The 16133-nt window shown below is 37.1% G+C and overlaps 1 protein-coding gene across 1 annotated transcript in view; it reads right to left on the reverse strand.

Moving 5' to 3' along the window:
• Window positions 1-16133, reverse strand: part of EXO1 (exonuclease 1) — a 48479-nt gene that overhangs the window by 25506 nt on the left and 6840 nt on the right. The window contains exons 5-10 of the mRNA XM_061382522.1: window positions 13987-14124; window positions 12873-13085; window positions 11215-11402; window positions 10428-10524; window positions 2976-3201; window positions 191-437 (exon numbers count right to left, since the gene is read on the reverse strand). Coding sequence (XP_061238506.1) covers window positions 191-437; window positions 2976-3201; window positions 10428-10524; window positions 11215-11402; window positions 12873-13085; window positions 13987-14124 — 1109 coding nt within the window. The remainder of the gene's footprint in view (window positions 1-190; window positions 438-2975; window positions 3202-10427; window positions 10525-11214; window positions 11403-12872; window positions 13086-13986; window positions 14125-16133) is intronic.

Here is a 16133-nt window from a genome sequence, read left to right on the forward strand (position 1 = left end):
TTAGTTCTGTATCAAGAGATAACAAAAGTAATAGAAGTCCAAGTGGAACTAAGGCAATACATGATAAACTGGATTAAGCCAAATCCTACACCTGTTTCATTAGATTTAATGCTATTCATAACAATGAAAATAAACACCAACAGAGTATATAATCTAATAGACACACAACATTCTATAGATATAACAATACCTGCTTCTGGTGCCTGGAACCACAACTGCACCACTTTCTTCATTTTTTCTCTGCAAAAATGCTGCAAATTTGTTTCTTGTTGTAGGTGGTGTGCTTAAGCTTTTTTTAACAGTAGTTCCATCTAACAGGTCAGGCATAAACAGTTCAGAAGAGTTCAGTGACTTATTACCTTCACAACTATTTTTCTTGATCTTCTTTGTAAAGGAAGTAGAATATTGATCCAACATATCATCTTCTGACAGCTCTTCTAAATAAAAATAAGATTATTTGTAAGTTTTTCTTTCATGACTAGTTAGAGATTTGGTCTCAGTTTCACAGCCTATGTTCTATTGCCCTAAAGATGAAGTCTTTTTTTTTTTGATTATGCATCAGAAAAGGAAATAAAACAATGATTAAAAAAAAATTCCCTTGGCTGTGTTTTACTGTTTCAAAATTAACTATGATTTAATGTCAATTATTTGTATGAATTTCAGGATACAATCAATTCTGCAAGGCTCTACACTCATTATACTATTTGAATATAAAAAAAAAAGGGCCTAATTTTGAATGCAAAAAAAAAAAAAAAAAATTAAGTGAAGTGAAAGCCACTCAGTCATGTCTGACTTTTTGTGACTCCATGGACTATATAGTCCATGGAATTCTCCAGGCCAGAATACTGGAGTGGGTAGCTGTTCCCTTCTCCAGAGGATCTTCCCAACCCAGGGATCAAACTCAGGTCTCCCGCATTGCAGGTGGATTCTTTACCACCTGAGCCATCAGGGAAGCCCAAGAATACTGGAGTGGGTAGCCTATCCCTTCTCCAGCGGATCTTCCAGACCCAGGAATCTAACCAGGATCTCCTGCATTGCAGGCGGATTCCTTACCAGCTGAGCCACCACGGGAAGAAAAAAATTAAACCTATTATTAATCTATGTTTGGTTTAAAAGAATGTTTCATTAAAACCAGGTGCTATACCTAATATATGTATATATACACCATCACTGAGATGGTTTTTGAGGTATATTTGATTGTCTTGTAGTGGAAAGTAATTTGTACTCTAGCTCTGATCCTCATTACACAGCTATAGAGTTCTAGAAGATTGTTGTGTAGCAATCTAATGGTATAAGAATAAATCATAAGACTAAATAACATAAAAGTGGTAAAGCTGAAATAGGCAAGCACATAGACAAAGCATTAATGTGCTTAAAATTAATCCAACTACTTCTCAGTCTAAATAGCTTCCACTCACATGGGAGTAAGTGCTCATGATTAAGACATGGGTAGAGCAGTGGAGGGTGCCTAAATACTAGAGACAAGGTGACACCTCAAATTCAAAAATGTACAGGTTAAAAAAAAATACCTACAGGTCAGCAAACTTGTATAAACCAAAATCTGTTTATTACGCAGGAAACTGTAAGCTCTACAGAAGAGGAAAAAAAAATATTGTAGGATCCCCAGAAAAGCCTTCACCAAGAAGTTACACTATGCTAACCTCATTTTCTTTTTATGATAATGTTGTTAGACTATCTATTTGGAGAAATTCATAGATTTAGTATATCCTGAATTGATCAAGACACTTTAGTGTCTCATATCATCATAGTGGACAATGCTTAGCAAAAGTTATTATATACTAGTTAAAAGAATTTGCAGCGAGTTGAATAGCCAGACAGACTATTGCTGACTATTGGTCTGAAAGGGGGTCTGTCTCTACTACAGGGCTCTAGATTTCCACTAGAACTAATATGTGATTTTAGTAAGGTTCAAAATACAAGATTAATATACAGAAGTCAAGTGTATTTCTATATACTAACAATGAACCAAAAATTGCAGTTAAAAATATCATTTATAACTGCATCAAAAACCTGAAATATAGGGATAAATTTGACAACATATGTGCAAAGACCTGTACACTAAGAACTACAAAGCATTTCTGAAGGCTTAAACTAAAGAAGACTTAAATAAATGGGTCTGAAAACTTGATATCATTAAGATGTCAATTCTCCACAAAATAATCCATGCATGTGTCAAGTTGCTTCAGTTATGTCTGACTCTGTGACCCTATGGACTGTAGCCTGCCAGTCGCCTCTGTCCAAGGGATTCTCCAGGCAAGAATACTGAAGCGGATTGCCATGGTCTCCTCCAGCGGATCTTCCCACCCCAGGGATGGAAATTGAGTCCCTTACTAAGTCTCCTGCACTGGCAGGTGGGTTCTTTACCACTAGCACCACCTGGGAAAATAATCTATAGATTCAACTAAATCCCAATCAAAACCTTAGCAGGCTCCTTTTTTTTTTCTTTAAAGAAATTGACAAGTTGATTCAATCTGTATGGAAATGCAAAGAACACAAAATAGTCAAAACAACTTTTCAAAAGAAGAACAAACTTACAGACTCACATTACCTGATTTCAAGACTGACTATAAAGGTACAGTAATCAGGACAGTTTTTCTGGCATAAAGTAGGGGGAGACCAATGGTACAGAATAGAGCCCAGAAAGAGACCTGCACATATATGGTCAACTGACTGTCCACAAATGTCCCAAGACAATTCAATGGAAAAAGGATAATCATTTAAACAAATGGTGTTAGAAGAACTTAATTGCCATATACAAAAAAAAGTGAACCTTGATCCTTACCTCACACCATATAAAAATTAATTCAAAATGGATCAAAGGCCTAAATGTAAGAACTAAAATTATTAAACTTCTAAAAGAAACAGGAAAAAAAATCTTTACAACCTTAGATTTAACAAAGACTTCTAAAATGTGACCAGTTCTCACTAGTATTTCACAAAAACAAAATACATACCACTTCTTGGTCTTTTTACAATGGATGACTTCCTTGGAAGATTTAACCCTTTAATATTAATCACTTGTTTAATGCCCACAGTACTTGGATTTTCCTTCACTTTTGTAGTATCTGAAACAATATCCAGTTCACGTCTAGGGCAATAATTCCTATGCCAAATGCTATTAATATTAGATGATTTTTGACATGCTTTGTCAGTCCAACTATGACTTCTTGATTGGGCAGGCTAAAGTAGTAAAAAGAAAAAGGTTACTTAAAGAAGAAAAATGGTTAAATCATTTCCCGCTGTATCAACATAAATTATAAGCAAATAATTAAATTACTCCTTTGAACTGCTTTTGATGAAATATCCATCCTCTAATAACACTTTCTACTTTGCTAGTCCTATTTGCTGTTGTTGAGTTGCTAAGTCATGTCCAACTCTTTGGCAACCCCATGGACTGCACCCTGACAGGCTCCTCTGTCCATGGGATTTCCCAGGAACAATACTGGAGTGCGTTGCTATTTCCTTCTCCAGGGCATCTGCCTGACCCAGGGTATCGAACCCACGTCTCCTGCATTGCAGGTGAATTCTTGATCATTGAGCAGCCTGGGAAGCCCATTTGCTAGTCCTATACTTTTCCATTAAATGTGTCTTGTATCCCTAGGTCTGTTTTTCTCCTAATGAGGGTCAAGCAAACTTGTTAGATCATTTTAAGCAATAAAAAAATATATCTTCCTAAGATAAGCGGTGCAAGAAATAAAATTACACTTGAAGAAGTATGACCAGAAAAAAAATACTTTTAAAATGTGAGTAATATTTTAAAATGTGAGTAATAGTTCAATATGCAATATTTAGTTTAATAATCATATAGCAAATAAGCCTCTAATTACTGACATACCCTTTACAAAGGATCTGAAAATCAAAACCATAAAATTATATATTTAATCAACTATCGTATCTTCAGAACTTGGATGAGCTTAAATGGAAACAATCTTATTTACAAAACAATAGCTTTTTTAGTGGACAATATCTATGTATTAAATGGGCAAGTATTAGTGAACAATACCTATGTATTAAACAAAAAGCTACTTTGGTCTCACTGAGTCATGCATAAAACTTTCTCTGAGAAAGAGCTTATTGACAGTAAAGATTGGTAAATAATCATTTTTAATGCTAATACAAATTATTCACAATAAATATATTTTAGATGACAATGATCTGCTAAAAGGGTGCCAATGATACTCTAATAGAGTAGAAGAGGCAAAGGGAAAAATTAACAATGGTATAAAAAATGCTGGTACTAAGGGTGTGAGTTCCACGTGACAAAAGTCCCACTTGAATTTGGAATCTAATCTTTCAGTTAAAGAAAGGATTAAATATAAAAATAAATAAAAACGAATGTGACATTATTCACAATGTATTTTAAGAATGAACAACAATCAACTGAGAAAAAAGGTATAATAAAAAACAGCTTAAGCAGTATAGGTCATGGCATTAGATCTCATTGATGGTTTCATTAAAAAAAGAGAAATAGCAGAGTAGAAAATCTGATTGGGAAGAATACATTTTAGATAAATAATAATTAGTTTGATGTACAATTAGTGGTTCTGAAAGAAATGTCCTCATGAAATAAAAGATCTGATAAGGATTTGGTCTCATGAAGGATGGCCATCTTAGTGATCCATAACATTCCCAATGATATCTGAACATTTGCAATACAACCAATTACTTTTGAGTTTCTGAGACAAAGGAGAAACTTGAGAATCATTCTTGATGAAATTATATTAATATCAGTAATTCAAATGTGTAAAGAAGATAGCAGAATAAAGACTTTTCAGTCCCCTTAGTCTAGAAATTTACAATTATAAGGTAAATAAGTCACATAGCTATAATGTACAGCACAGAGAATACAGTCATCCCTTAGTGGCTGCAGGGGACTGGTTATAGGATCCTTTCAGATATCCAAATCCATGATGTTCAACTCCCTTACATAAAATGGAGTAGTACTGTCAGCCCTCCACATCCATGGATTCTGCATCCAAGGATTCAATCTAATTGCATCTGCGGTTGGTTGAATCTGCAGATGCCCACGGATGTGGAGGGCTGTACAGTCAATAATATTGTGGAACTTCCCTCATGGTCCGGTAGTTAAGACTCTGTGCTTCCAATGCAGGAGGCATTGGTTTGATCCCTGATCAGAAAACCAAGATCCCTCATGCTGGCATGGCCAAATAATAATAATAAAATTATAATAACTCTGTATGGTGAAAGATGGTAATTAGATTGATCATGATAATTTATTAATGTATATAAATATGGAATCCCTATGTGTACACTTGAAACTAATATGTCAATAATAATTCAATAAGAAAAAAATCACACCCAAACCAATAAGAAGAAACAAATGCAAACTTCCTCTGCAGAAAAATTAGGAGATATCTGTGATTTCCAAACCATAGTGAAGATAAGAATATAGACAGAAAAATTTAAAGAACCTAGCCCAAAGAGGGAGGGGTAAGATAGGGGTGGAGATTAAGAGGTTCAAACTATTAGGTGTAAAAAAGCTACAAGGATATACTGTACAATACAGGGAATATAGCCAATATTTTATAACTATAAAGTATAACCCTTAAAAATTGTGAATCACTATGTTGTACACCTGAAACATATATTATAAATCAACTATATCTCAATAAAAAGATAAAAATAAAGAACCTAGCTTAAGAAAGATCAAACTCATGTGTCTGCAGAAAAGAATGACGTTAATTCCACATACAGAAACTTAGAGAAAGACTTGAACCAAGTACCATGGAGGCCGCAAGTAGGGGGAGGGCTGAGAAAAGGATTATATGGCTCCTGGGCCGTCATCTTTGATCTGTCCAATATGGTCAATTCATACCCATCTGCCTTCAGAGCAACCAGACCTTTGAAACCCACAAACAGTAACATAAAAACTTCAAAAGGTGAGAAGAGCCATTTGTCTACACAGGGATCAAATGCAAGGTTAAATACTGAATGGTGGCACTAGCCCTACCCCTTCCTAAAGAAAGAAAAGAAAGTTAGTCACTCAGTCGTGTCAAACTTTTTGTGACCCCATGGACTGTACCCACCAGGCTCCTCTGTCCATGGGATTCTCCAGGCAAGAATACTGGAGTGGGTTGCCATTGGGTTGAGATCTTCCCAACCCAGGGATCAAACCCCGGTCTCCCACATTGCAGGCACTCTTTACTGACTAAGCCACTAGGGAAATCCACCCCTTCCTGGTCCACCCCAATTTATTTTCCCTAGCTTGCTCTTAAAATGTTTACATAGCTAAGTAGAAATTGGAGGATCCCATTTTTGAAAAAAGAACTGTACAAAGAAAACATGCTGATGTTGAAGAATTCACAAAACAAAGTCAGCTTGTTGCTAACGAGTTCAACCAAGAGTAATAAAACCCAAGACTATAAGCCCCACTCATTTACACAAAGCTTGTTAAGCTTCTCAGTGCCTCTCCCAAATAGGAAGAAACTGACAAGAAGCTAGGTGTTAGAAAAGTCTCCACCATAAAAGAGAAAAGCCAAAACACATAGGAAAAAAAAAAATCCAAAGCTAACAGAAATAATGCAGAGAGAAGAAAATGTACAAGAGAAATGTACAAGAAAATGTACATGTATTTAATATTAAAATTAATATTAAATTTCTGAGAGGAGTGGGAAAGAGGAGAGTATATTCATGAAATGAAACAAGGTCTTAGAAAGGGTTCTTAGATATGAAAATGACAGCAAAAACTAAATATTCATCAGAATTTTCTGTAATGATAGAAAAGTTCTGTGCTGTCCAACATGGTAGCCACTAAGGACTTGAAAACTGACCAATGCAACTGGAGAACTAAAATTTAATTTAATGTTAATTTAAATAACCACATACTTTGCCAACAAAGGTCCGTCTAGTCAAGGCTATGGTTTTTCCGGTAGTCATGTATAAGAATTGATGCTTTTGAACTGTGGTATTGGAGAAGACTCTTGAGAGTCCCTTGGACTGCAAGAAGATCCAGCCAGTCCATTCTAAAGATCAGTCCTGGGTGTTCATTGGAAGGACTGATGTTGAAGCTGAAACCCCAATACTTTGGCCACCTCATGCGAAGAGTTGACTCATTGGAAAAGACCCTAATGCTGGGAAGGATTCAGGGCAGGAGGAAAAGGGGACGATAGAGGATGAGATGGCTGGATGGCATCACCAACTCGATGGACATGGGGTTTGGGTAAACTCTGGGAGTTGGTGATGGACAGGGAGGCCTGGCGTGCTGCGATTTATGGGGTCATAAAGAGTCTGACACGACTGAGTGACTGAACTGAACTGTGGTCAGTGGCTAACATACTGGATAGCACAAAGTTGAAAGACAAAATAGAAAAAAAGTCTCCCCCAGAAAGAAAAGAAGACAAAGACGAATAAGATAGAAAAGTTCCAGAATCTAAAGACCAGGAAAAACCAATATCTAACTAATAGAAGTTCCAGAAACAGAACAGAGGAAACAGAAAAGAAGAAACAGCAACCTGAGTATAAGGATTATGTAATTTGAGCTGATGAACATAAAGTTCTTTTTTAGTACCATTATACATTTGTGCTGTCTTAATAAGCTTGGCTTATTTCAGCTGACAGTAATGATTCTTCTCAATGCTCAACTTGTCACCAGTTTCTCTGTGGCCATCTTCTTTAGGCTCATTTCGTTTTCTTTCTCAAGGTGCTCTGATTCACTTAGCTGGTAAACACTGAGACATTCTTAGTCCAGCCAGAATTAACTACTTTGAGTACCTTTAATATGCTATCCTCTTCCATACATGCTATTTCTTTAGCCTCAAACCACTCACCCATTTTGAAAATCCCAACTCATCTTTGTAAATCCAGGACACACTCTAGCTCCTCTATTAGGAGACAGTAGAGGGCTTGGCTTGGAGTCAGAGCTTCCCCATTGATTAAATGTATGACCTGGCAAGTCACCTAATCTCTAATTGTTTCCTCATCTGCAAAGTAGAAATAATGGTACTGCCCTCAGAGGCTTTTTACGGAGTAAATAAGTTACTATGTGTAATGTGCTTAGAATGGCACTTAGAAAACAGCTCAATAAATGTCTCTTATTATTAGTAAAAGGTATTCTCTCTTTCGGTGGAGTTAAGTGCATCCCCTTTGTCTCCATGGAGCCTAGAATACATCTCTATTATGGGACATACCATATTTCTATGTATATAACCACGTGTCTCTCCCTTAGACAATGAGTATGTTACAAGCAAGGATTATGTTCTGTTTTTCTTTATATTCCAGAACATTCCAGAGTATGTTCATTATAATAATTAATGCTTAGTAAAGAACTGAATGGTGAGTAAAGGTAAAGATCTGGACTAGACTAAAAACTATGAGAAAGAAGTAACGATTAACCAGAAAGACAAAAAAGAAGTAGGAGGACTTAGCAATGAAAGAGAAGCCAGGGGTGGGGGAGGAGCAAAATAGATGAAGGAGATTAAGAGGTACAAAAGACTAGGTATAAAATAAATAAGTTACAAGGATGTAATGTACAGCAGTGAATATAGTCAATACTTTATAATAACTTTGTATGCAGTATAATCTACAGAAATATCAAATTACTATATTGTAGAATCGAAACTAATACAGTTGACCCTTGAACAATGTGAGGGTTAACCTGAGTATACCTGACAGTTGGCCCTCTGTGTTTATAGTTCTCTATCACCTGCGGAATCAACCAGCCATGGATGGTGTGCTGCTGCTGCTACTAAGTCGCTTCAGTCGTGTCCGACTCTGTGCGACCCTGTAGACAGCAGCCCACTAGGCTCCCCCGTCCCTGGGACTCTCCAGGCAAGAATACTGGAGTGGGTTGCCATTTCCTTCTCCAATGCATGAAAGTGGAAAGTGAAAGTCAAGTCGCTCAGTCGTGCCCGACTCTCAGCGACCCCCTGGACTGCAGCCCACCAGGCTCCTCCGTCCATGGGATTTTGTAGTACTGTAGTATTTACTATCGAAAAACATCCATGAATAAGTGGATGTGTACAGTTCAAAGCCATATTATTCAAGGGTCAATCATATAATATTGTAAGTTAACAATACTTCAATTAAAAAAAATTAAATTCCAAATTTTATAGTCTGAGAGAATAATAGAGATCATGTAACTGACATTCATTCATTACAAAAAATGGTAAATAAAATATGGCAATGAATATCACAAAATCCTGCCTTTATGAAGATTACAGTCTATTGGAAAGAATCAGAAAATAAACGGTTGAGACATAATTTATGGTGTTGCTGCTGCTGCTAAGTCGCTTCAGTCGTGTCCGACTCTGTGCGACCCCACAGACGGCAGCCCACCAGGCTCCCCCGTCCCTGGGATTCTCCAGGCAAGAACACTGGAGTTGGTTGCCATTTCCTTCTCCAATGCATGAAAGTGAAAAGTGAAAGTGATGTCGCTCAGTTGTGTCCGACCCTTACTGACTCCAGGGACTGCAGCCCACCAGGCTCCTCCGTCCACGGGATTTTCCAGGCAAGAGTATTGGAGTGGGGTGCCATTGCCTTCTCCGAATTTATGGTGTAATAAGTGCTAAAAAGAATAAAGGTTATAAAAAGAAGCTGATAAGAAATAGAGTTTGCTTTTTATTGTAGATAGATTTAAGGTTATAAGAAAGTACTTATGTAGACACAGGAGACATTTACAATTATTGTGGCTGGTACACAGATTAGAGACTGTTAAAGATGTGCAAGTTCTCTGCATAAAATGAGATAATTAGAGTCAAGGTGGTGGTGGTTTAGTTGCTAAGTCGTGTCCAATTCTTGTGACCCCATGGACTGTAGCCTGTCAAGCTCCTCTGTCCATAGCATTCTCCAGGCAAGAATACTGGAGTGGGCTGCTATTTCCTTCTCCAATTAGAGTCGTAAGAACTTATTAAGGAATAAATTTGAACATAAGAGAGAACAGAATCTGGAAATATGAACAGAAAAGAGAGAACGATGGGAGCATACATCACAAGAGACATACTATTGGGAAAAAGTAGAAGAAAACAGGAAAGGACTGAATGACATACAGCAGAGGTACTCGGTAAGTACTGCTAAACTGTGATTGAGAGAAAAAAAAGTTTTTACTCCCGAGAGGTATTTCTAGATTTGAGTCTTCAACAATGCCAAATGCTAGAGGTGGGATTGGGTGAGATGAGAAAAAGGCACTAAGCACTTGGTATATTCAAAAAAAATGTTCAAGTATAAAGGTCTTATATTTTGTGGTCACTTTTTAAGAAAATTAACCAATATACCCATTGGTTCTAAGAGACATATTTTCTCTAGAATTGAGTTGTTTTCAATCAACACTCTGTACGGTGCTTGCATGTAGAAATGTTTAAAAGATGTTTACTAAGTGAAGATTTGCCTTTACTATTAGTTCCTAAGCAATAACAAAACATGCTTTTAGAAAGAAGTCTTTAATATGTTACCATGGCAGTGTCTGGATTGTAGTGATCAATCTGCTCGAGAGTATTTATATCTTTATTCCCAAGTGCTATTTGAAGAGCTATAGAATCATCAACATACCTAGGTTGGTAAGATTAAGGAAAAACAATTTTACTAACAACAAGACAAACAATACTGTATTAAGACAGCAAAGTATGGTCTATTGTCAGAGAAAACCTTCAGGTTTATGACTTCAAAGGACCCTACTTCCTTTCCACATTTGGCTTCGCTGAAACCACATGATAGTTTACTAGTCACAGCAGGAGTTGGCGATTTTCTGAAGCAAAGCCCCACGGCATCAGTTATTCCCTGTCAAGGGAGATGGAGAGGAAAGCCCTGCCCGGGTGACTCACAGCTCCACATCACCCTGTATGTACGTGGCCAGTGGCTCTGTGGACAGCATCCTCAACTGGTGTACTCACATGACCAAAGCGTTCTTCCTGATTAACTGAGCTTGCTTACCATGAGTGGTTCTCTTCAGTGCCACCTCTGGAGTATGTACTTTAAGTGACTGACTGTACATGTTTCTGTCAAATCAACCTAAGTAATTAGCAAGTTATAATGGATGAGCTTCAGGTTTATAAACAAATAGTTACTCTAAATTTTTAACTCACATGATAATTAAATTTAACAAAATAAAGATTCCACTATATAAAAAAAAAGAAAGCCAAAAACAATTTGCCAGCTTTTGACTGAATGTCTAGCTAAAAATACCACCACAAAGATATGGAAGGAGTGCAAAGTTCTACCATTCTGGTTCAGAAAGGATACTGCCCAGCATAGCTTAGTGTTTTGGGATCAACATCATCTTCATAGGCATTCAGAGGGATGAGTTTCCTTTTGATGGGATCAAAAACTAGCTGATAGAGGAAGGTATTGTTGGCCCGAATAAATCCTTTGATGTAATCTTCTGGTACTGTTATGTTCATCTTGAGATAATGTCCAATTTTCCTGACGACCTAATAATGAGTATAAATATATTTATGAGTTATTTAATACCTGAAGATAAAGAATAGGGGAAGTATTATTCCCAAGATCCATCACTTTACATTAGAGAAGGATGAGGAGGGATAGAAAAATCAATTGCTTTTTTGGGGGGGGGGGAGTGGAATAATTGCTTCACAATGTTGTGTTAGTTTCTGCTGTACAATGAAGTGAATCAGCCACATGTATACATATCTCCTCCTTCTTGGACCTTTCTCCCATTCACCCCAACCCACCCGTCTAGGCCATCATACAGCTACATTAAAAACCTCAACCGGTAAACACATCATGACTTAAAATTCAAAGATATGTTCTTCGCCTTCAAAGTCTCTTTCATCCAGAAAGCAAAAACAAAACACACAATTACCTGAGAATTAAAAAAAAAAAACAAACAAAAAACCCCACAAATATTTGTAGATCATATTTCAAAAAAGAAGTCAACATTTTAACTTCTATTAGAGTCATGGATGATTAAAGCTGGAAGAGATGAAGAAGAGAAGACCCAGAGACCTGAAGTGATCCTGAAGTCACAGGCTAGTTAGTACATGTTGCTCTATTTCAAAATCTGCTACTATCTCCCAACCTTGAGATCTGTCTACTTCAGTACACCACCCTTGGCCCTGAGGACTCACATTTTATAATCTTGGAAATTCTGCTCTGCAAACTCTAAGGGCTTAAGAGAAATACCCAAGGTACAGTGAGGGTAGGAATAATCTACTTCATTTTTTAAGGAAAAGACATCAGAGAATCTATACAGCAGTGATGTAATGAGGTCTCAGAGTTTCTTTAGAAAATACATGACACTTCCTTAAATTGTATGAAGAAGTAAGAATCTGGCTATATTTTATTAAGCCATGTTAAAGAGATTTACATAAATGTGCAATTCCTCTCATAACTTTCATTTTTTTAGAAGACTACTTCTCATAAAAATACGATATCAATGTTAAAATGCAATGCATTAATTATTGTTAATTTTAAGTGAATTAATAAACATTAAAATTCTTCTCTTTCAATTTCTGACTCAGTAAATTTCAATAGCTATAACCCATATAAACAAAAATAATTGTCACAAAGAGTTTTTAAGAGTGTAAAGGGATCCTGTGAGACCAAAAACTTTGAGAACCGTTACTACAGAGTAATAGGACAGAAACAAAAAAAAAATCGTGCATTTTAACATTAATTCAACCCTAGAATATCTTATCCTGAAGTTTCTTTATATTAGTCTTCATTTTCAAAAAACTACTACTAATCTTCTGTCAACTGCTGAAAACAGGATTCATCTGCTGCTGAAAGCAAAGCTGTAGTGTTTTAATCATTTCTCCTTTCAATGACACAATATTGGTTATGGATATAATAGAATATTTAAGATCCACATTCTGATTGATTCAACTATTACTTAAGAATTGCTTAGAAACTGAACACAAGAGTTGGTAAATCACTCTTACCTTTAAAATATCTGGATTGTTGGCTAGTCTTAGTAGTTTGCAGGCCTTGGCTAATCCAATTCCACGCAGTGATGAAAGATAGTCACAGCCTGAAAGAATGCACATGTAACGGAACTTCTCTTCTGTGAACACATCCCCAAGCTGTTTGCACATTCCCAGACGAGCCTGATCAACTTCTAGTCCATTTCCAAACTGGTCCATTTTTAAAATAACCTTCAAGAGGAAGGGAAACTGTGAACACCTGTAAGAGTCATTTTTATTTTTCATCATCTAATCCACTGCAGCATTTCTAAGAAATCTTTCCTGTTCTTTATCATACGTGAGCAGACAGATACGTAGGCCAGGTAATTATTGTGAAATTTGCAAATAAGTTAAATTGAAACACAGGCCATGGCTGGACAAAGTCATATGCCAGCACTCGATCGTTTAGCCTCTGGTGTAAAGAAGGCTCTTTCTGCACCTACTCCCTACCTGCACTACCGGGTTATCATGTCAAACAGCAATTCTTACAAAAAGCATCTTCTCCTTACCCTCCACTTTTACATATTAAAGTAACCCTTTGCTTAGTCTTAAAGTAATACATGTTACTTGTAGAAAATTTGGAAAACAGAAATTCAGGAAGAAAACAGAAATTGCCCCAAATGTCTTATCTATCACTATTACCCAGCATCAACCTTTTCACAGATCCTTCTAGTCATTTATGAAATAGATAATATAAAATAGATATTAACAAAAATGAGATCAACGTATAGTTTTGTATCTTAATATCATAATAAAAATTTCCATTAAAGTTTTATACATAATTTTAAAAAACTGCAAAGCATCTCATTAGTAGATAAGTTAGCTTATTCATCTAATCTAATTGAGAACTATAAAGCATATAAGTAATCGTTTTTAAAAAATAAGGCTACATACCACTACAGAATTTAGAGAAAACAACAAAATCCTCTAACTTTAAGGGCTTAATCTGAAAAATCATTCAGATTATACAAATGTCAAGCAGCAAAACCTTTCTTCCCATTTTAAATAAAATTATTATTAACATCACAAGTAGATATTAGTTGCAGGTATTATATAAGATAAAAACTTCAGCACCTTTATTTATGTTAGGTACCTTTTTACAGCCAAAAGCAAGGAGATCAGAGTCCTCCGTAATCACAGCTTGTACAATGCCAGCCTTGTTAAGATAGGCCAGCTGCGCATCCGCTTCATATGGGGCCACAAGACAATCTACTCCCTGAGACCGAGCAGCCTGTGAGAAAGGATGAGTCAGTCTCAAGAACAGCATCTGGAAAGCACTGAACAACTTCCTGTATCAAACCAATTTATCACCAGCCTCAACATGTATTGAATACATGCTAGTATTATTTCATTTGAAGTACAGGTTTCTACTTTTAGTCCTAAATATTGAACTATTAGTTCAGTTTAGTCACTCAGTCGTGTCCGACTCTTTGCAACCCCATGAATCGCAGCACGCCAGGCCTCCCTGTCCATCACCAACTCCCAGAGTTCACCCAAACTCACGTCCATCGAGTTGGTGATGCCATCCAGCCATCTCATCCTCTATCGTCCCCTTCTCCTTCTGCCCCCAATCCCTCCTAGCTTCAGAGTATTTTCCAATGAGTCAACTCTTCGCATGAGGTGGCCAAAGTACTAGAGTTTCAGCGTTAGCATCATTCCTTCCAAAGAACACCCAGGGCTGATCTCCTTTAGAATGGACTGGTTGGATCTCCTTGCAGTCCAAGGGACTCTCAAGAGTCTTCTCCAACACCACAGTTCAAAAGCATCAATTCTTTGGCGCTCAGCCTTCTTCACAGTCCAACTCTCACATCCATACATGACCACAGGGAAAACCATAGCCTTGACTAGACCAACCTTTGTTGGCAAAGTAATGTCTCTGCTTTTCAATATGCTATCCAAGTTGGTCATAATTTTCCTTCCAAGGAGTAAGCGTCTTTTCATTTCATGGCTGCAGTCACCATCTGCAGTGATTTTGGAGCCCCACAAAAATAAACTATGACACTGTTTCTCCATCTATTTGCCATGAAGTGATGGGACCAGATGCCATGATCTTCGTTTTCTGAATGTTGAGCTTTAAGCCAACTTTTTCACTCTCCACTTTCACTTTCATCAAGAGGCTTTTGAGTTCCTCTTCACTTTCTGCCATAAGGGTGGTGTCATCTGCATATCTGAGGTTATTGATATTTCTCCCGGCAATCTTGATTCCAGCTTGTGCTTTTTCCAGCCCAGCGTTTCTCATGATGTACTCTGCATATAAGTTAAATAAGCAGGGTGACAATATACAGCCTTGACATACTCCTTTTCCTATTTGGAACCAGTCTGTTGTTCCATGGCCAGTTCTAACTGTTCCTTCCTGACCTGCATATAGGTTTCTCAAGAGGCAGGTCAGGTGGTCTGGTATTCCCATCTCTTTCAGAATTTTCTACAGTTTATTGTGATCCACACAGTCAAAGGCTTTGGCATAGTCAATAAAGCAGAAATAGATGTTTTTCTGGAACTCTCTTGCTTTTTCCATGATCCAGCAGATGTTGGTAATTTGATCTCTGGTTCCTCTGCCTTTTCTACAAGCAGCTTGAACATCTGGAAGTTCACGGTTCACATATTGCTGAAGCCTGGCTTGGAGAACTTTGAGCATTACTTTACTAGCATGTGAGGTGAGTGCAATTGTGCGGTAGTTTGGGCATTCTTTGGCATTGCCTTTCTTTGGGATTGGAATGAAAACTGACCTTTTCCAGTCCTGTGGCCACTGCTGAGTTTTCCAAATTTGATGGCATATTGAGCTATATGTAGTCCTATATATTGAATCATATAGCTGCTAATAAATCTTTTTTAAAAATCAATGTATGAATTAGAGAAAAAGAAATATTGCTATACATTTGGCAGGGGTGGGGGGATACAAGCTGCAAACTCAATTTTTCAAATTATAGAAATCTACCATCTTAAGAATGATTGTGCTCTAAAGAACACAAGTCACTTGTTCCCCACAATCTCTTACCGCAGAACACAAGCCTGACACTGAACTGATGAAACTAACAGACTCTACAACTATCTATCTTCCTATTTGTTTATCAAATAGTTTGAACACAGACCTGAAAAGGGATTGTATGGGCTGTGACTGTGGGTGTGCTAACACTAAGATTTATGGTAATAGGTAATAAGGAAAGAAGCTTCTAAGAAGCAGGTCAAGTGGAACTGATCTGCTGCAAATCTCCTGAGCTGGCCAGTTGACTTCAAGAGATC

This window comes from Bos javanicus, chromosome 16, assembly GCF_032452875.1.
Source record: "Bos javanicus breed banteng chromosome 16, ARS-OSU_banteng_1.0, whole genome shotgun sequence".
NCBI classification, from domain to species: Eukaryota; Metazoa; Chordata; class Mammalia; order Artiodactyla; family Bovidae; genus Bos; species Bos javanicus.